Here is a 21,972-nt window from a genome sequence, read left to right on the forward strand (position 1 = left end):
TAAACTCATGGGTACACTCGCAATGACTGCCTGGTAATGTAGAATATTAATTAAAATTATGCTAACTTAAGTTGCTCATTGAATGTATTTTTTTGTATTGTCAATTAAGTTTATTAAACTAATCACGGAACATATTGATAGGTACACATCCTGCTTTTACATCCTGCTTTGCTACTATGGGTACATTTGCAATTTCTGCCAGTCCACCCATTGTCATCATTATCTTTAATGGGGACGCCTGTTCTATTCTTTCTATTTCTATGGGGTTTTGCATATTTCCACATGCATCCATTATGTATAGGCACATGTATATTGTCTCCTATGCAGATTTTGTTACAATATTTCAGAAAAATTTAACTGGTAAAGGTTAATTTTGCTATATAGTTATCACAGCAAAAAAATAAACGTCTCACTGTCAACTGCATTTCTTTTCAGCAAGCTTAGCATGTGTAAATATTTGTATGAACATAAGATTCAACAACTGAGACATAAACTGAACAAGTTCCACAGACGTGACTAACAGAAGTGGAATAATGTGTCCCTGAACAAACGGGGGTCAAAATCAAAAGTAAGTCAGTATCTGTTGTGGCCACCAGCTGCATTAAGTACTGCAGTGCATCTCCTCATGGACTGCACCAGATTTGCCAGTTCTTGCTGTGAGATGTTATCCCATTCTTCCACCAAGGCACCTGCAAGTTCCCGGACATTTCTGGGGGGAATGGCTCTAGCCCTCACCCTCCAATCCAACATGTCCCAGACGTGCTCAATGGTATTGAGTTCCGGGCTCTTCGCTGGCCATGGCAGAACACTAGAAATCACGCACAGAACAAGCATTATGGCTGGTGGCATTGTCATGCTGGAGGGTCATGTCAGGATGAGCCTGCAGGAAGAGTACCACATGAGGGAGGAGGATGTCTTCCCTGTAATGCACAGCTTTGAGATTGCCTGCAATGACAACAAGCTCAGTCCGATGATGCTGGGACACACCACCCCAGACCATGACTGATTCTCCACCTCCAAATCGATCCTGCTCCAGAGCACAGGCCTCGGTGTAATGCTCATTCCTTCGATGATAAATGCGAATCCGACCATCACCCCTGGTGAGACAAAACCGCAACTCATCAGTGACGAGCACTTTTTGTCAGTCCTGTATGGTCCAGCAACAGTGGGTTTGTGCCCATAGGCGACGTTGTCGCCGGTGATGTCTGGTGAGGACATGCCTTACAACAGGCCTACAAGCCCTCAGTCCAGCCTCTCTCAGCCTATTGCGGACAGTCTGAGCACTGATGGAGGGATTGTGCGTTCCTGGTGCAACTCGGGCAGTTTTTGCCATCTTGTACCTGTCCCGCAGGTGTGATGTTCGGATGTATCGATCCTGTGCAGGTGTTACATGTGGTCTGCCACTGCGAGGATGATCAGCTGTCCGTCCTGTCTCCCTGTGGCACTGTCTTGGGCGTCTCACAGTACAGGCATTGCAATTTATTGCCCTGGCCACATCTGCAGTCCCGATGCCTCCTTGCAGCATGCCTAAGGCACATTCACGCAGATGAGCAGGGACCCTGGGCATCTTTCTTTTGGTGTTTTTCAGAGTCAGTAGAAAGGCCTCTAATGTCCTCAGTTTTCATAACTGTGACCTTAATTGCCTACCGCCTGTAAGCTGTTAGTGTCTTAACGACCGTTCCACATGTGCATGTTCATTTAATTGTTTATGGTTCATTGAACAAGTATGGGAAACAGTGTTTAAACCCTTTACAATAAAGCTCTATGAAATTATTTGGAGTTTTACAAATTATCTTTGAAAGACAGGGTCCTGAAAAAGGTGTGTGTGTGAGCGAGTTAAAAGTTTATTGTATCAAATGGTAGGCTACAGTAGCCTGCAATGGCATTGCAATTAACAGCCTACTTGATGGCCAACAGATGCAAATGTATCATTCTTTACGTTTAATATCAGTTTCATTGTGGAATTTTTCCCCATAACAGAAGCACACGAGGGAGTTCCATAAATTCCGTTTCAAATTTCCACTCGCGCAACCCTTGTTTCATGACTTTTCCCAAAGGGAAAGTAAAAATTTGAATGCAGTTGACTTTAAACCACCTCAGAGTGAATTTGTCTAAAGCACTCTAGTGCACCTGAAGTCGTCTTCCAGTGCTTTGTCGCCATTACAGTGCTGAAATAGCAGCTGCATCTTCTGATTTACATGGACAAGATGGACCTGATCAGCAAAGATACTCTGAAACACTTTGTGAATACAGCCCTAGATCTTCCCTAAATTTGAGTTATGTGAGTGAGTACGTGGCTTCCAGGGGAAGAGGGCCGGAAGAGGAGTGTCCTGCAGGTGTGTGTGGTGGCCTGGCCAGTCATTTGTGGTTCATCTCAGTAGCCTCAGGCCTTTGGCTCTTAATCTGAATCTCTCACCCAGCTCGCAACCTCTTCATTGTCACTGTTGAATGTCATTCTCTGATCCCCCTTTCCATGCCACCACAGACAATAGCAACACCAGTAGCCTCCGCACCACTCATTCTGAAAGGACACCTCTTCAGAAATGATCTACGATGCTCAGATTACCAATGGTTAACTAGGGAGCTAGGATATATCAGGTAGCTAGCCATTTACTGTCACAGCAGTTCATCAATAGGTCAATAAACACTAACATAGTCACAACAATATTATAATCTTAAATCTAAAATAGAAATGGAGAAATGTCACTATCTTGGCGTTTTTAATAGAGGCATTAACATGTGGGAAAATATCCAGGCTGCATCACATCTGGCCGTGATTGGGAGTCCCATAGGCAGGCGCACAATTGGCCCAGTTAGGCCGTCATTGTTAATACAAATTTGTTCAATTGACCAAAGTTACCTCGCTAACTCCTTAAACCTGATTTGTAGTATACCCCTCAGGCTAATGCATACTGGTATGAATGATGGTTGTATGATGCTGAACCTTGGGGCTAATACGTTCTCACTCTTTCCCACCCATTCCCTTGGCCTTTTGGTCCTTGGCAGGCTCTAAACCGGGGTTTAGCAGGCTTTAAAGAGGATGCGGTTGAGATGCTTGCCAGCTATGGGCTGGCCTATTCGCTAATGAAGTTCTTTACTGGGCCCATGAGTGATTTCAAGAACGTGGGCCTGGTGTTTGTCAACAGCAAGAGGGACCGGGGCTGTGCTGTGCTGTGCATGGCGGTAGCAGGCTCTATGGCATTCATCATTCATGTTCTCATCGGTGAGGATTAAACATGGTTGTTTTGTCCCAAACCATGACATTTAATAGTAACTAACTACTAGTATTTATTCTTATTAATTCCAAGTGATTTTAAATCCAGTGATATGTCAGTTGTAAACTGCTTTTAAGTTCAGCTTTTCTGTTTTATTTTTTAAATGAAGAGGCCAACCCACTAGTGTTTTATCATCTCAAAAGTTTAAAATCGAGTTAGTGGTGCCATCTCCTCAGTCCTTACAGTATTCTGCTTCTCTCCCCTCTCTAGCCCAGACAGACCTAGGCTACTACATTATCAATAAGCTGCATCATGTGGATGACTCCGTGGGCAACAAGACCAGGAGGGCTTTCCTCTACCTGGCAACTTTCCCACTGCTGGACGCCATGGTGAGTACCGAGGAGAGTATACAGCTTGATTTCAGGTTCTGCGTCCCAAATATCACCCTATTCACTATATACAGTGTATTCGTTAATTATTCAGACCCCTTCCCTTTTTCCACATTTTGTTACGTTACAGCCGTATTGTAATATTGATTTAAATAAATCTTTTTCCTCATCAATCTACAGACAATAACGCATAATGACCCCCAAAACACTGTAATACCTTATTTACAGAAGTATTCAGACCCTTTACTATGAGACTCGAAATTGAGCTCGGGTGCATTCTGTTTCCATTGATCATTGATTGGACATGATTTGGAAATGCACACCTGTCTATATAAGGTCGCACAGTTGACAGTGGATGCCAAAGCAAAAACCGAGCCATGAGGTCAAAGGAATTGTCCGTAGAGCTCCGAGACAGGATTGTGTCGAGCACAGATCTGGAGAAGGGTACCGAAAAATGTCTGCAGCATTGAAGGTCCCCAAGAACAGTGGCCTCATCATTCTTAAATGGAAGAATTTTGGAATACCTAGACTCTTCCTAGAGCTGGCCGCCCGGCCAAACTGAGCAATCGGGGAAGAAGGGCCTTGGTCAGGGAGGTGACCCGATGATGGTAATTCTGACAGAGCTCTATAGAGTTCCTCTGTTGAGATGGGAGAACCTTCCAGAAGGACAACCATCTCTGCAGCACTCCACCAATCAGGCCTTTATGGTAGTGTGACCAGACGGAAGCCACGCCTCAGTAAAAAGCACATGACATCCCGCTTGGAGTTTGCCAAAAGGCACCTAAAGGACTCAGACCATGAAAAACAAGATTCTCTGGTCTCATGAAACCAGGATTGAACTCTTTGGCCTGAATGCCAAGTGACACGCCTGGAGGAATCCTGGCACTATCCCTACGGTGAGGCATGGTGGTGGCAGCATCATGCTGTGGGGATGTTTTTTTTAGTGGCAGGGACTGGGAGACTAGTCAGGATCAAGGGACAAATGAATGGAAAAAAGTACAGAGATCCTTGACGAAAACCTGCTAGACCAGGGTGAAGGTTCACCATCCAACAGGACAACAACGCTAAACACACAGTCAATACAATGCATGAGTGGCTTCGGGACAAGTCTCTGAATGTCCTTGAGTGGCCCAGCCAGAGCCCGGACTTGAACCCAATCAAACATCTCTGGAGGGACCTGAAAGTATCTGTGCAGCGATGTTCCACATCCAACCTGACAGGGCTTGAGAGGATCTGCAGAGAAGAATGGGAGGAACTCCCCAAATACAGGTGTGCCAAGCTTGTAGTTTCATACCCAAGATGACTCGAGGCTGTAATCTCTGCCAAAGGTCTTTCTACAAAGTACTGAGCAAAGGGTCTGAATAATTAAGTAAATGTGAGATTTGCTATTTTTGTCATTATGGGGGTATTGAGTGGAGGGAAAAAACAATTTAATCCATTTTAGAATAAGGTTGAAAATGTGGAAAAGTGAAGGGGTCTGAATACTTTCCAAATGCACTGTAGTCCACTACTTTGAACCAGATCCCTATGGGCCATTTTCAAAAGTAGTGCGTTATGTAATGAATAGGGTGCCATTTAGGATGCAGACCAGCTCTTTCATGAACCAAAGCATGGCTATCCAGAGAGCCGTAATCATGGCAGAAAGAAGCTTAACACCTCAAATGTATGTATAATCGCCTTGACATTATGCTGATCTTAAAACGTACGCACTCCTGTCCCTGTATTTCAACTACCGCATATTGACACATTTCAATGTGAGCCTTTGGGTTGCTTTTTATTTTTACAGAAAATAACTTGGTAGGCTAAAATTATTGGGTGGAGAAGCAACAATTGTCTCCTTGTTAATTTTTGTTTTTTAGTCTTGGATACATGCTGGAATCCTCCTCAAGCACAAATACAGTGTCATTGTAGGCTCTGCCTCCATCTCTGATGTCATCACCCAGGTACTCAACAGATTGCTTCCTTGTTGTTCACTAATCCCCATTACAGTGAAGATGGGTTCTTGTAGCCAAAACAAAAATGCAATTCCCCTCAAAAGTGGACTTGGCAGTATGCCCTGCTCTGTTAAGTTGTGAGTGTGATGTGGTCCTAACGGAGTGTTTATGACTGTGCCCCCCCTCTCTGCGGCAGATTGTGTTTGTGTCCGTTCTGATACATAGTAACCTGCCGTGTGTGGAGCCCCTTCTCATCCCCATCCTCGCCCTGTACATGGGAGCCCTGGTGCGCTTCGTCATCGTGGGCCTGGGCTACTACTACAACATTCACGACAACATCCCGGACTCCAGTGGCGTTGACGTAGGGGTACACTGTTTCCTTCATCACCCAACTGGGACCTTTTTTAAGAGTTCAACGTGTTGTTTATTTAACACTAGAACCGCTGGGCCTTTCAGGCGATAAGTATCCGCTGCAGCAGTGGTTCCCAAACGGGGTCGCAAAATACATTTGTGGGAATGGGAAAGAAATGCTTTCAGTGTACACTTAATGACTAAAACCAAATAGAATATTTGTAGAAAAAAAACTGCACCTATATATTTTTTAATAGCCTATAATCTTTTAGAACCTATAGTGACCAAAATAAAAGCTAGACAAACAGGGGTCCATTTGAGTTTGCTATGTTTGAGCATAAGAACACCACTTTTTCCATGTCAAAATGCGTAGAATTGTAGGAAATTAGCTTAGAAACTGCTAAATTGTTGGCCGTGGCTCAGTCTTTGTCAGAAAATCTTAAAGACCCTCTTGGCCGCAGAGACAAAATGTTGTTTTAAAGCTTAATTCCCTGCAATTGTACACATTTTGACATGGGGCGGAGAGACATTTAAAAAAAATTAAAGCTTGTTTCCTATAATTCTACACATTGTCATGGGACTGAGAAAAAATGGTGGTTTAAAACCTAATTTCCTGCAATTCTACACATTTTACCATGTGTCTGAGATGTGCAATTTTAAAGCAACATTTCTGCAATTCTACAAACTTTACCATGGTTTATGCCGTGTTCTGTTGTGACTAGGGGACAGTATTTTCATTTTTGGAAAAACAACATTCCCGTAGTAAATGGGATATTTTGTCAGGAAAAGATGCTAGAATATGCATATAATTGACAGTTTAGGATAGAAAACACTAAAGTTTCCAAAACTGTAAAAACATTGTCTGAGTATAACAGAACTGATGTTGCAGGCGAAAGCCTGAGAAAAATCCAATCCGGAAGTGCCCCATGTTTTGAAAGCGCTGCGTTCCAATGAGTCCCTATTGAGCAGTGAATGGGCTATCAACCAGATTACTCTTTCTCCGTATTCCCGAAGGTGTCTACAGCATTGTGACGTAGTTTTACGCATTTATGTTGAAGAATACCCGTAAGTGGCTACATTGCGCAAGTGGTCACCTGATGCTGCCAGAGAGAGTAGCCATTACTCCAATCGGTCCTACTGAAAAACGAATTGTCCCGGATAATATTGGATATATTATCAAATAGATATTTGAAAAACACCTTGAGGATTGATTATAAACAACTTTTGCCATGTTTCTGTTGATATTATGGAGCTAATTTGGAATATTTTTCGCCGTTTTCGTGACTGCAATTTCCGGGCGATTTCTCAGCCAAACGTGAAGAACAAACGGAGCTATTTCGCCTACAAAAATAATATTTTCGCAAAAAAGGAACATTTGCTATCTAACTGGGAGTCTCGTGAGTGAAAACATCAGAAGCTAATCAAAGGTAAACGATTTAATTTGATTGCTTTTCTGATTTCCGTGACCAAGTTACCTGCTGCTAGCTGGACAAAATGCTATGCTAGGCTATCGATAAACTTACACAAGTGCTTGTCTAGCTTTGGCTGTAAAGCATATTTTGAAAATCTGAGATGACAGGGTGATTAACGAAAGGCTAAGCTGTGTCTCAATATATTTCATTTGTGATTTTCATGAATAGGAATATTTTCTAGGGATATTTATGTCCGTTGCATTATGCTAATTAGTGTAAGATGATGATTACGCTCCTGCATTTTTTTTAATTTTTTATTTATTTCACCTTTATTTAACCAGGTAGGCTAGTTGAGAACAAGTTCTCATTTGCAACTGCGACCTGGCCAAGATAAAGCATAGCAGTGTGAACAGACAACACAGAGTTACACATGGAGTAAACAATTAGCAAGTCAATAACACAGTAGAAAAAAATGGGCAGTCTATATACAATGTGTGCAAAAGGCATGAGGAGGTAGGCGAATAATACAATTTTGCAGATTAACACTGGAGTGATAAATGATCAGATGGGCATGTACAGGTAGAGATATTGGTGTGCAAAAGAGCAGAAAAGTAAATAAATAAAAACAGTATAAAAACAGTATGGGAATGAGGTAGGTGAAAAAGGGTGAGCTATTTACCTATAGACTATGTACAGCTGCAGCGATCGGTTAGCTGCTCGGATAGCTGATGTTTGAAGTTGGAGAGGGAGATAAAAGTCTCCAACTTCAGCGATTTTTGCAATTCGTTCCAGTCACAGGCAGCAGAGTACTGGAACGAAAGGCGGCCAAATGAGGTGTTGGCTTTAGGGATGATCAGTGAGATACACCTGCTGGAGCGCGTGCTACGGATGGGTGTTGCCATCGTGACCAGTGAACTGAGATAAGGCGGAGCTTTACCTAGCATGGACTTGTAGATGACCTGAGCCAGTGGGTCTGGCGACGAATATGTAGTGAGGGCCAGCCGACTAGAGCATACAAGTCAAAGTGGTGGGTGGTATAAGGTGCTTTAGTGACAAAACGGATGGCACTGTGATAGACTGCATCCAGTTTGCTGAGTAGAGTGTTGGAAGCCATTTTGTAGATGACATCGCCGAAGTCGAGGATCGGTAGGATAGTCAGTTTTACTAGGGTAAGCTTGGCAGCGTGAGTGAAGGAGGCTTTGTTGCGGAATAGAAAGCCGACTCTGGATTTGATTTTTGATTGGAGATGTTTGATGAGTCTGAAGGAGAGTTTGCAGTCTAGCCAGACACCTAGGTACTTATAGATGTCCACATATTCAAGGTTGGAACCATCCAGGGTGGTGATGCTAGTCGGGCATGCGGGTGCAGGCAGCGATCGGTTGAAAAGCATGCATTTGGTTTTACTCGCGTTTAAGAGCAGTTGGAGGCCACGGAAGGAGTGCTGTATGGCATTGAAGCTCGTTTGGAGGTTGGATAGCACAGTGTCCAATGACGGGCCGAAAGTATATAGAATGGTGTCGTCTGCGTAGAGGTGGATCAGGGAATCGCCCGCAGCAAGAGCAACATCATTAATATATACAGAGAAAAGAGTCGGCCCGAGAATTGAACCCTGTGGCACCCCCATAGAGACTGCCAGAGGACCGGACAGCATGCCCTCTGATTTGACACACTGAACTCTGTCTGCAAAGTAATTGGTGAACCAGGCAAGGCAGTCATCCGAAAAACCGAGGCTGTTGAGTCTGCCGATAAGAATTTGGTGATTGACAGAGTCGAAAGCCTTGGCGAGGTCGATGAAGACGGCTGCACAGTACTGTCTTTTATCGATGGCGGTTATGATATCATTTAGTACCTTGAGTGTGGCTGAGGTGCACCCGTGACCGGCTCGGAAACCAGATTGCACAGCGGAGAAGGTACGGTGGGATTCGAGATGGTCAGTGACCTGTTTGTTGACTTGGCTTTCGAAGACCTTAGATAGGCAGGGCAGGATGGATATAGGTCTATAGCAGTTTGGGTCCAGGGTGTCTCCCCCTTTGAAGAGGGGGATGACTGCGGCAGCTTTCCAATCCTTGGGGATCTCAGACGATATGAAAGAGAGGTTGAACAGGCTGGTAATAGGGGTTGCGGCAGATAGTTTCAGAAATAGCGGGTCCAGATTGTCAAGCCCAGCTGATTTGTACGGGTCCAGGTTTTGCAGCTCTTTCAGAACATCTGCTATCTGGATTTGGGTAAAGGAGAACCTGGAGAGGCTTGGGTGAGGAACTACGGGGGGGGCGGAGCTGTTGGCCGAGGTTGGAGTAGCCAGGCGGAAGGCATGGCCAGCCGTTGAGAAGTGCTTATTGAAGTTTTCGATAATCATGGATTTATCGGTGGAGACCGTGTTTCCTAGCCTCAGTGCAGTGGGCAGCTGGGAGGAGGTGCTCTTGTTCTCCATGGACTTCACAGTGTCCCAGAACTTTTGGAGTTGGAGCTACAGGATGCAAACTTCTGCCTGAAGAAGCTGGCCTTAGCTTTCCTGACCTACTGCGTGTATTGGTTCCTGACTTCCCTGAACAGTTGCATATCACGGGGCTATTCGATGCTATTGCAGTCCGCCACAGGATGTTTTTGTGCTGGTCGAGGGCAGTCAGGTCTGGAGTGAACCAAGGGCTGTATCTGTTCTTGGTTCTGCATTTTTGAACGGAGCATGCTTATCTAAAATGGTGAGGAAGTTACTTTTAAAGAATGACCAGGCATCCTCAACTGACGGGATGAGGTCAATGTCCTTCCAGGATACACGGGCCAGGTCGATTAGAAAGGCCTGCTCACAGAAGTGTTTTAGGGAGCGTTTGACAGTGATGAGGGGTGGTCGTTTGACTGCGGCTCCGTGGCGGATACAGGCGATGAGGCAGTGATCGCTGAGATCCTGGTTGAAGACAGCGGAGGTATATTTGGAGGGCCAGTTGGTCAGGATGACGTCTATGAGGGTGCCCTTGTTTACAGAGTTAGGGTTGTACCTGGTGGGTTCCTTGATGATTTGAGTGAGATTGAGGGCATCTAGCTTAGATTGTAGGACTGCCGGGGTGTTAAGCATATCCCAGTTTAGGTCACCTAACAGAACAAACTCTGAAGCTAGATGGGGGCGATCAATTCACAAATGGTGTCCAGGGCGCAGCTGGGAGCTGACGGGGGTCGGTAGCAGGCGGCAACAGTGATAGACTTGTTTCTGGAGAGAGTAATTTTCAAAATTAGTAGTTCAAACTGTTTGGGTATGGACCTGGAAAGTATGACATTACTTTGCAGGCTATCTCTGCAGTAGACTGCGACTCCGCCCCCTTTGGCAGTTCTATCTTGACGGAAGATGTTATAGTTGGGTATGGAAATCTCTGAATTTTTGGTGGCCTTCCTGAGCCAGGATTCAGACACGGCAAGGACATCAGGGTTAGCAGAGTGTGCTAAAGCAGTGAGTAAAACAAACTTAGGGAGGAGGCTTCTGATGTTGACATGCATAAAACCAAGACTTTTCGATCACAGAAGTCAACAAATGAGGGTACCTGGGGGCATGCAGGGCCTGGGTTTACCTCCACATCACCCGCGGAACAGAGAAGGAGTAGTATGAGGGTGCGGCTAAAGGCTATCAAAACTGGTCGCCTAGAGCGTTGGGGGCAGAGGATAAGAGGAGCAGGTTTCTGGGCATGGTAGAATATATTCAGGGCATAATGCGCAGACAGGGGTATGGTGGGGTGCGGGTACAGCGGAGGTAAGCCCAGGCACTGGGTGATGATGAGAGAGGTTGTATCTCTGGACATGCTGGTTGTAATGGGTGAGGTCACCGCATGTGTGGGGGGTGGGACAAAGGAGGTAACAGGGGTATGCAGAGTGGATCTAGGGGCTCCATTGTGAACTAAAACAATGATAACTAACCTGAACAACAGTATGCGGGATGGGGAGTCACTAGAGGGTTCTTAAGGTGAGTGACTCAAACATTATACCATTATCAATTGGGCAATGCCGTGAAATGTTTTTTAATTTCAGATTCTCCCTCACTGTCTAGTTTTTATTTTATATACAGCTTTATATTCATCCAAATACAAGGGAGGAGAGAACCTGCATCCTCTCGGCCCTCTGTGGAATGAGTTTGACACCTGTGGTTTAGGAAAAAGACTGCATCAATATTCTAACAGTCAAATAAATAAATTCCATATATACTATTGGAATAATAATAATCTGGGTGTGTCTATGAAGGTCTTAGGGTGTGTCTATGAAGGTCTTATTATATGGGGAAAAAAACGTATTTCAAATAATATAATAGCATTTCATTAGTTTTTACAGTAGGCTATATATGGAAACCATTAAAACCACCACAGACATTTTGGTTTTGGCAGGTCTTAAACATTATGGAAATAAGAAAATGTATTTCAAAAGAACAGAATGGAATATTTTATGCCATCTACACTGCTAACACAATCACTTCAAACTGAAGCTGAAAACATTTAGTGTTTTTCTATTGACATTTTTTTGTATATATCCATACAAATTGATTCATGATTTCGACTAGCTGAGAAAAGCTGCCAGCCTGTCTGCCTCGTCCCGACACGTTCATTAGCATAGGACAGCTGGAGATCGAATTTCAACATCGAAACAATGTTGCAAATGTAGGAGAGACGGACAGCAAAGTTATTACAAATCTCTGCTGTTGAAAACCAAAATCTAGCATAAAGCTTAAAGAAATGGGACATAATGTCTAGTTGCTTTTTAAAGTGTATATCTAGAATATAAATTGCCTGGCTGAGCTGAGACTAGATTGCACAGTCAGGTGAAACAGTAAATAAGCATTTCAACGTCATAGATTTAGCCGGTGGTAACTTGTGGAATAGACAGTCTGAATGCGGTTTTAACCAATCAGTATCCAGGATTAAACCCACCTGTTGTATAATTAAGCAATAGGGCACGAGGGAGTGTGGTATAAGGGCTCTTGGGCATCGCGGTGTACCTGGACATAGCCCTATACCGAAAACCCCCAAGGTGCCCTATTGCTATTATAAACTGGTTATCAACGTAATTAGAGCAATAAAAATAAATGTTTTGTCATACCAATGGTATACGGTCTGAAATACCACAGCTGTCTGCCAATCAGCATTCAGGGCTCGAACCACGCAGTTTATAATTGATAATATTGTCACCCATCAGACTTTTTTGGTTACTACATGATTCCATGTGTTATTTCATAGTTTTCACTATTATCCTATATTGTAGAAAATAAACACTTGAATGAGTAGGTGTGTCCAAACTTTTGACTGGTACTATATATGTAGGAAAAGTCAGGTAAGGAGCAGGATGTTGCTTTTTTTGGGTGGCTTATTTGTTTATTTCTTTACATTTACAAAATCAGACATCGGTTGCCGTTGTCCTATGGCGGTTCTATTGTTAATCTTGGTCTTCTAAAACTGGCTTTGATGTACTTGCAGACTACCTAGATAGTAGCCCATGTCCCAAAATTAACCAGGACAATTGGGTCAATGGCCCCTATTTTATTTATCTCGTAATCAATACTACTGCTCTCACGTATGGCAAGGAGCTTCAGCTACAACTCTAAGGCACCCAGATTGAATTTATCCTTGTTTTCCCCTCTCATTTTGCTTCTTTGCAGGGAGATGTCACCATCGGGAAGATGTTGAGTTTCTGGTGGCCTCTGGCCCTCATCCTGGCTACCCAGCGGATCAGCAGGCCCATAGTCAACCTCTTCGTGTCCCGGGACCTCCATGGCAGCAGCGTAGCTACTGAGGTGAGTTTGAAGCCTACTCAGTCCACTCCCCAATAATATCCCATTTAGTTCAGTCCCACTCACTGTAATTGGGAAGTTGCCAACCGCAATGGCCTTTACCTGAGGGGTATAATGGGTATACTACAAATCAAGATAGATCTACTCTGGGTTTTCTAAAGCTAACCAGCTTCTGTTAGCTTCGCATTCCAGCTCTATACAGATCTATACTACGACAGTGGATATTGCTTGTCTGCCTGATGCTAACTCTAGCAGGCCTGTGTGGTCCTTCTGTAGCTCAGTTGGTAGAGCATGGCGCTTGTAACGCCAGGGTAGTGGGTTCGATCCCCGGGACCACCCATACGTAGAATGTATGCACACATGACTGTAAGTCGCTTTGGATAAAAGCGTCTGCTAAATGGCATATACTACTATACTGTGTACATGTCGCACGTGGTTAGTCGAACACTGAACTCTTCATTGAGACAATGCATGAAAAATGGGCAAGTCAATGCCACTTTTTCATTTGTATCAAAATGAATGAAAATTTAGCCTGAGTGGATTCGGCTATTTCAGCCAGACCCGTTACTGACAGGTGTATAACATTTAGCACACACCCATGCAATATCCATAGACAAATATAGGCAGTAGAGAGTACAGAAGAGCTCAGTGACGTTCAATGTGGCACTGTCATAGGATGCCACCTTTCCAACAATTCAGTTCATCAAATGTCTGCCCCGTTAGAGCTGCCCCGGTCAACTGTAAGTGCTGTTATTGTGAAGTGGAAACGTCTAGGAGCAACAGCGGCTCATCTGCGAAATGGTAAGCCAAACAAGCTCACAGAACGGGACCGCCGATTGCTGTAGCACGTAAAAATCGTCTGTCCTCGGTTGCAACACTCTCTACCGAGTTCCAAACTGCCTCTGGAAGCAAAGTCAGCACAAGAACTGTTTGTCGGGAGTTTCATGAAATGGGTTTCCATGGCCGAGCAGCCGCACACAAGCGTAAGTTCACTATGTGCAATGCCAAGCATCGGCTGGAGTGGTGTAAAGCTCGCCGCCATTGGACTCTGGAGCAGTGAAAACATGTTCTCTCGAGTGATGAATCACACTTCACCATCTGGCAGTCCGACGTACAAATATGGGTTTTGCGGATGCCAGGAGAACTCTACATGCCCCAATGCATAGTGACAACTGTAACGTTTGGTGGAGGGATAATGGTCTGGGGCTGTTATTCATGGTTCAGGCTAGGCCCCTTCGTTCCAGTGACGTGAAGTATAAATGCCCAGCATACAATGACATTCTAGATGATTCTGTGCTTCCAACGCTGTGGCAACAGTTTGGGGAAAGCCCTTTCCTGTTTCTGCAGGACAATGCCCCGTACACAAAGTGAGGACTATGCAGAAATGGTTTGTAGAGATCGTTGTGGAAGAACTTGACAGGCCTGCACAGAGCCCTGACCTCAACCCCATTTTAGCACCTTTGGGATGAATTGGAACGCAGACTGCGAGCCAGGCCTAATTGCCCAACATCAGTGCCCGACCTCACTAATGCTCTTGTGGCTGAATGAAAGCAGGTCCTTGCAGCAATGTTCCAACATCTAGTGGAAAGCCTTCCCTGAAGAGTGGAGCTGTTATAGCAGCAAAGGGGGGACCAACGGCATATTAATGCCCATGATTTTGGAATGAGATGTTAGACAAGCAGGCGTCCACATGCTTTTGGTCATGTATGTACATATAACTAGGAATAAAGTGATTGAATAATAAACAGTAGCAGCAGCATATGTGATGAGTCAAAAGGGTGAATGCAGATAGTCTGGGTAGCTATTTGGCTAACTATTTAATTAACTATTTAGCAGTCTTATGGCTTGGGGGTAGATGCTGTTCAGGTACCGGACTTGGTACATTAGTACTGCTTGCCGTGTGGTAGCAGAGAGAACAGTGTATGTATTGGGCCTTCCTCTGACACTGCCTGGTATAGAGGTCCTGGAAGGCAAGGAGCTCGGCCCCAGTGATACACTGGGCCGTACGCACTACCCTCTGTAGAGCCTTGCGGTCGGATGACAAGTAAGTTGCTATACCAAGCGGTGATGCAGCCAGTCAAGATTCTCTCAACGGTAGAGCTTATAGAACTTCTTGGGGTCAAAGGGCCCATGCCAAATCTTTTCAGCCTCCTGACAGGGAAGAGGCATTCACATGCCCTCTTCATGATCGTTTTGGTGTGTGTGGACCATGATAGATCCTTAGTGATGTGGACACCGAGGAACTTGAAGCTCTCCACCCGCTCCACTACAGCCTGTTGATGTGAATTGGGGCATGCTCAGCCCTTCGTTTCCTGTAGTCCACGATCAGCTCATTTTGTCTTGCTGACGTTGAAGGAGAGGCTGTTCTCTCTGCTACCGCATGGCAAGTGGTACCAATGCACCAAATCTGGAACTAATAGGACCCTGAACAGCTTCTACCCCGAAGCAATAAGACTTCTAAACAAGACAGCCAAGTAGTAGTGAATGGCTAGCTGGGCTACATGCATTGACCCTTTAATTTATTTGTATTAACTCTCTTGCTTTGACTCTACTCACACATACTTACACCCCAACACACACATACAGTACACTGGCACACATGCATACTGATGCCACACACACTTTCACACTCACGACATACTCTGCTCTACTGCTCACATAAGCTGCCATAATGACAAAGTGAAAACATGTTTTTAGACATTTTTGCAAGTTTAGTGTTCACACCCCTGAGTCAATGCATGTTAGAATCACCTTTGGCAGCAATTACAGCTGTGAGTGTTTCTGGGTATGTCTCTAAGAGCTTTGCACATTATTATTTTAAAAAGTTGGTTGTTTATCAAATCCACTGTATATTTGGCCTTCTGTTTTAGACTGTCCTGCTGAAAGGAACAGTTGTCTCCCAATGTCTGTTTGAAAGCAGACAGGTTTTCCTTTAGGATTTTGCCTGTGAATACTTTTTAAGGCACTCTATGTACTGTGCCTTCGGAAAGTATTCAGACCCCTTGACTTTTAACACATTTTGTTATGTTACAGCCTTATTCTAAAATGGATTAAAAAATTATAAAAATCCTGAGCCATCTACACAAAACTACCCCGTAATAACAAAGCAAAAGCAACTTTTTTGATTATTTTTGCTAATGTATAAGTTAACCTTTTTATTTAACTAGGCAAGTCAGTTAAAGAACAAATTCTTATTTACAATGACTGCCTACCAAAAGGTCTCCTGCGGGGACGGGGGCCTGGGATTAAACATAAATAAAGCACAAAACGCACTTCACAACAAGAGAGGCAACACTGCATAAAGAGAGGCCTAAGACGACAACATAGCAAGGCAGCAACACATGACAACACAGCATGGTAGCGATTGAGAACTGTCCAGTTTGAGTGTTTGTTGCAGCTCGTTCCAGTCGTTAGCTGCAGCGAACTGAAAAGAGGAGCGACCCAGGGATGTGTGTGTGGATCCTTTAACAGAATGTGACTGGCAGAATGGGTGTTGTATGGGGAGAATGAGAGCTGCAGTAGGTATCTCAGATAGGGGGGCGTGAAGGCCTAAGAGGGTTTTATAAATAAGCATCAATCAGTGGGTCTTGCAACGGTTTTACAGAGATGACCAGTTTACAGAGAAGTATAGAGTGCAATGAGAATCGTGGAGCCACCAAGACTTCCTAGAGCTGGCCGCCCGGCCAAACTGAGCAATCGGGGGAGAAAGGCCTTGGTCAGGGAGGTGACCAAGAACCTAATGGTCACTCTGACAGAGCTCTAGAGTTCCTCTGTGGAGATGGGAGAACCTTCCTAAAGGAAAACCATCTCTGCAGCACTCCACCAATCAGGCCTTTATGGTAGAGTGGCCAGACTGAAGCCACTCCTCAGTAAAAAGGCAAAGACAGCCGGCTTGGAGTTTGCCAAAAGGCACCTAAAGACTCTGATTATCTGGTCTGATCAAAACCAAGATGGAAATCTTTGGCCTGAATGCCAAATGTCACGTCTGGAGGAGACCTGGCACCAAAATAGCTGTGCAGCGACGCTCCCCATTCAACCTGACAGAGCTTGAGAGGATCCGCAAAGAATGGGAGAAACTCCCCAAATACAGTTGTGCCAAGCTTGTAGCGTCATACCCAATAAGACTCGTGTCTGTAATTGCTGCAAAAGGTACTTCAACAAAGTACTGAGTAAAGTGTCTGAATACTTATGTAAATGTTTTATTATTGGGTAGTTAGTTAGGAAAGCTAAGGCTAGCTTTTTCAAACAGAAATTTGCAACCTGAGGCACTAATTCCAAAAGGTTTTGGGACACTGCAGTCCATGGAGAACAAGAGCACTACCCCATATCTGCCCACTACACTGAGGCTAGGAAACAGTCACCACTGATAAATCTGCGATAAGCAATGATTTCAATAAGCTTTTTTCTACGGCTGGCCATGCTTTCCACCTGGCTACCCCTACCCCGTCCAACAGCTTTCCCAAGCCCCCCCCCAGGAGTCTGAATACTTTCTGAAATCTACCTCATACCTTTGCCCATTGACTCGGTACTGGTACTTCCATGTTATTGTTATTCTATGTGTATTTATTCCTTGTGTCACTTGCTATTTAATTTAATCTTTAACTATGCATATTTGGAAAAGGACCCGTAAGTAAGCATTTCACTGTTTATCTTCACCTGTTGACCAAGAATGTGACACAAAACATTTGATTTGATAGTTATGGGAAAATCCACATGTGATTACCAACTTGGAACATATTCATAATTGTCTTTGCTGACGTCAAGGCTTTGTCTCAGCAGTCGTGTTTGAACAACTTTTCTACATTACTGTAAGCTGTTCAAAAAGGAAATGAAATATGAGTCCGAATTACTACTTTGTCTCTCTCTTTGCTTGGCCAGGCTGTGGCTGTCCTCACTGCCACCTACCCTGTTGGTCACTTGCCGTACGGCTGGCTGACTGAACTGAGGGCCATCTATCCTGCTTTCGACCAGGTAAACCAAGACCTCATCCACAGTCTAAGAATAGCCTCTTGTTGCAGATCACAACATAGTAAATATCATCAGATTTAAATGAGTACAGGTGACTTGTATTGGCGTCTTTTATTCCCCAATAATGATACTGTTCTTTTCCAACAGACCAATCCCAGCAATAAGCTTACTTCTGGCACACCGGTTACAAAGACGCATATCAAAAAGTTTACAGCCTGTTGTTTGGCAATATCACTTACGGTAAGAAGGATCTATAGATGGAAGGATGTATGGATCTGTTTTTATTCCAATACTGTATTTTGATAAGTCACAGGATCAAATTATATTGGGAAGTATACCAACTCTACATAAAAAAGAAGTATGAGTATAGAATTCAGAGCCAAAACAGGTTGAGACTCACGCAAGCAGAGGAAGTTGTCCCATTAAGATTCCTGCACTGACAAATGCTTGGCATTTCTACCTCTGTCAATGCTTCTTTACATAACATCCGGTGTCGTACTTATTCATTTCCTGAACTATAGCCTACTTTTTTGGTCCTAGCTGAAAATGATTGAGAAAAGGAGGAAGGCGAAGCTGGCGCATCTGATAGATTAGCACAGTGCCATGGATGGATGGATATACAGTACCAGGCAAAAGTTTGGACACATACTCATTCCAGGGTTTTTCTTTATTTTTTACTATTTTTGACTTTTGTAGAAAAACATCAAAATGATGAAATAACACATTGAATCCTGTAGTAACCCAAAAAATGTGAAACAAATATATATTTTATATTCTTCAAAGTAGCTATCCTTTGCCGTGATGACCGCTTTGCACGCTCTTGGCATTCTCTCAACCAGAGGAATGCTTTTCCTACAGTCTTGACGGAGTTCCCACATATGCTGAGCACTTGTTGGCTGCTTTTCCTTCACTCTGCAGTCCAAACTCATCCCAAACCATCACAGTTGGGTTGAGGTCAGGTGACTGAGGAGGCCAGGACATCTGATGCAGCACTCCTTGGTCAAATAGCCTTTATATGATGAAATGACACATATGGAATCCTTTGAGATTCTTCAAAGTAGCCATCCTTTGCCTCTGACAGCTTTGTGAACTCTTGTCATTCTCTCAACCAGCTTAATGAGGTTGTCACCTGGAATGCATTTCAATTAACAGGTGTGCATTAAGTTATTTTGTGTAATTTCTTTCCTTAATACATTTCAGCCAATCAGTTGTGACAAGGTAGGGGTGGTATACAGGAGATGGCTCTATTTGGTAAAAGACCACGTCCATATTATGGCAAGAACATCTTGAATAAGCAAAGAGAAATGATAGTCCATTACTTTAAGACCTGAAGGTCCGTCAATCCGGAAAATGTCAAGAACTTTGAAAGTTTTTTCAAATGCACTCGCATAAACCATCAAGCGCTATGATGAAACTGGCTCTCATGAGGACCGCCACAGGAAAGGAAGACCGAGTCACCTCTGCTGCAGTGGATAAGTTCATTAGTTACCAGCCTCAGAAATTGCAGCCCAAATAAAAACTTCAGAGTTCAAGTAACAGACACATCTCAACATCAACTGTTCAGAGGAGACGGCATGAATCAGGCCTTCATGGTGGAATTGCTGAAAAGAAACCACTACTAAAGGACACCAATATGTAGAAGAGACTTGCTTGAGCCAAGAAACACGAGCAATGGACATTAGACCGGTGGAAATTTGTCCTTTGGTCTGAAGTCTAAATTTGAGATTTTTGGTTCCAACCACCGTGTCTTTGTGTGAGACGCAGAGTAGGTGAAAGGATGATCTCTGCAAGTGTGGTTCCCACCGTGAAGCATGGAGGTTTCAAAATAATAAAAGCTGTCTTCTATTTTACATTCAGCTCTAGATGTATGAATAATAGACATTAACAGAGCACAACAGGTTGTTTTTGTAAAAGCGCTGTTGAGAGAGCATATATCCCAACGGATATAAACTCAGCAAAAAAAGAAAGGACCCTGTCTTTCAGGACCCTGTCTTTCAAAGATAATTTGTAAAACTCCAAATAATTTCATAGAGCTTTAATTGTAAAGGGTTTACACTGTTTCCCATGCTTGTTCAATGAACCATAGACAATTAATGAACATGCACATGTGGAACGGTCGTTAAGACACTAACAGCTTACAGACGGTAGGCAATTAAAGTCACAATTATGAAAACTTAGGACACTAAAGAGGCCTTTCTACTGACTCTGAAAAACACCAAAAGAAAGATGTCCAGTGTCCCTGCTCATCTGCGTGAACGTGCCTTTGGCATGCTGCAAGGAGGCATGAGGACTGCAGATGTGGCCGGGGCAATAAATTGTAATGTCTGTACTGTGAGATGCCTAAGACGGCGCTACAGGATGGACAGCTGATCGCCCTCGCAGTGGCAGACCGCGTGTAACAACACCTGCACAGGATCGGTACAGCCGAACATCACACCTGTGGGACAGGTACAGGAAGGCAACAACTTCCCGAGTTACATCAGGAATGCACAATCCTTCCATCGGTGCTTAGACTGTCTGCAATAAGCTGAGAGAGGCTGGACTGAGGGCTTGTAGACCTGTTGTAAGGCAAGTTTTCACCAGACATCACCGGCAACTACGTTGCCTATGGGCACAAACCCACCGTTACTGGACCAGACAGGACTGGCAAAAAGTGCCCTTCACTGATGAGTCGTGGTTTTGTCTCAATAGGGGTGATGGTCAGATTCGCATTTATCGTCGAAGGAATGAGCGTTACACCAAGGCCTGTACTCTGGAGCGGGATCAATTTGGAGGTGGAGGGTCCGTCGTGGTCTGGGGCGGTGTGTCACAGCATCATCGGACTGCGCTTGTTGTCATTGCAGGCAATCTCAATGCTGTGTGTTATCGAGAAGACATCCTCATTTGGTACCCTTCCTGCAGGCTCACCCTGACATGACCCTTCAGCATGACAATGTCACCAGCCATACTGCTCGTTCTGTGTGTGATTTATCAGTGTTCTGCCATGGCCAGCGAAGAGCCTGGATCTGGGACCTGTTGGATTGGAGGGTGAGGGCTAGGGCCATTCCCCCCCAGAAATGTCCTGGAACTTGCAGGTTCCCTGGTGGAAGAGTGGGCTAACATATCACAGCAAGAACTGGCAAATCTGGTGCAGTCCATGAGAAGAAGATGCACTGCAGTACTTAATGCAGCTGGTGGCCACACCAGATACTGACTTACTTTTGATTTTGACACCACCCCCTCTTTGTTTAGGGATGCATTATTCAATTTCTGTTAGTCACATGTCTGTGGAACTTGTTCAGTTTGTCTGTTGAATCTTCATACAAATATTTACACATTAAGTTTACTGGAAAGTAACGCAGTTGACAGTGAGAGGACGTTTCTTTTTTTGTTTTGTTATGCCCTGTCATAAATCATCTGGTTTTTCACTTTTATTTGTTTTATTTACAATTTAAAAAGGACTGGAATTGGTGAAACTTGCAGTTAAAACAATAATAATAATTCAACTTCTATAGAGATTTTCAGAGAATTTCAAAGCACAGAGCTGCCAACTCTCACGCATTGGCTGGGAAACACATTTGGACCCTCTTCTCACTCCCTCACACCTCTTATATCTCGCGCATTGAAAACTACTGCTTTTATTTTTGTAATAAGTCCATTTTTTTGTACTCGGCGTGTTAACTTTTCAACTATGCTCCAAATCGTTTTGAAATTGCAGCATCTGCGCCTGCAATTTAACATCATGAGCGGTCTTATCTTGCCACAGCACTGTGAGCTGCGGCACATTGAAGCATATGATTGGTATAGTTATGTAAGGGACCAATGGGATTGGATGCATCTTTTAAAGAGAGCAAAACGTTCTCTGAGTTTATAAAACTGTAAAAAGAGCAGCACTGCAGCGCTGTTTTATGTACAATGTTGTCAACAAAATTAGGTTGCCTTTATACCCGTCCCTATTGCAGAATG

At 44.0% G+C, this 21,972-nt stretch overlaps 1 protein-coding gene across 2 annotated transcripts in view; it reads left to right on the forward strand.

The window, feature by feature from the left end:
* Positions 1-21,972, forward strand: part of LOC118361487 (progressive ankylosis protein homolog) — a 33,225-nt gene that overhangs the window by 5,422 nt on the left and 5,831 nt on the right. Inside the window, exons 2-8 of one of the 2 annotated variants that reach the window (XM_035741463.2) lie at positions 3,007-3,223; positions 3,486-3,604; positions 5,464-5,547; positions 5,735-5,899; positions 12,928-13,062; positions 17,938-18,030; positions 18,175-18,267. In XM_035741463.2, coding sequence (XP_035597356.1) covers positions 3,007-3,223; positions 3,486-3,604; positions 5,464-5,547; positions 5,735-5,899; positions 12,928-13,062; positions 17,938-18,030; positions 18,175-18,267 — 906 coding nt within the window. Of the gene's footprint in view, positions 1-3,006; positions 3,224-3,485; positions 3,605-5,463; positions 5,548-5,734; positions 5,906-12,927; positions 13,063-17,937; positions 18,031-18,174; positions 18,268-21,972 lie in introns of both variants that reach the window. The other variant, XM_035741462.2, reaches the window with a different exon arrangement.

The sequence above is a fragment of the Oncorhynchus keta genome, chromosome 28 (genome assembly GCF_023373465.1).
Source record: "Oncorhynchus keta strain PuntledgeMale-10-30-2019 chromosome 28, Oket_V2, whole genome shotgun sequence".
NCBI lineage: Eukaryota > Metazoa > Chordata > Actinopteri > Salmoniformes > Salmonidae > Oncorhynchus > Oncorhynchus keta.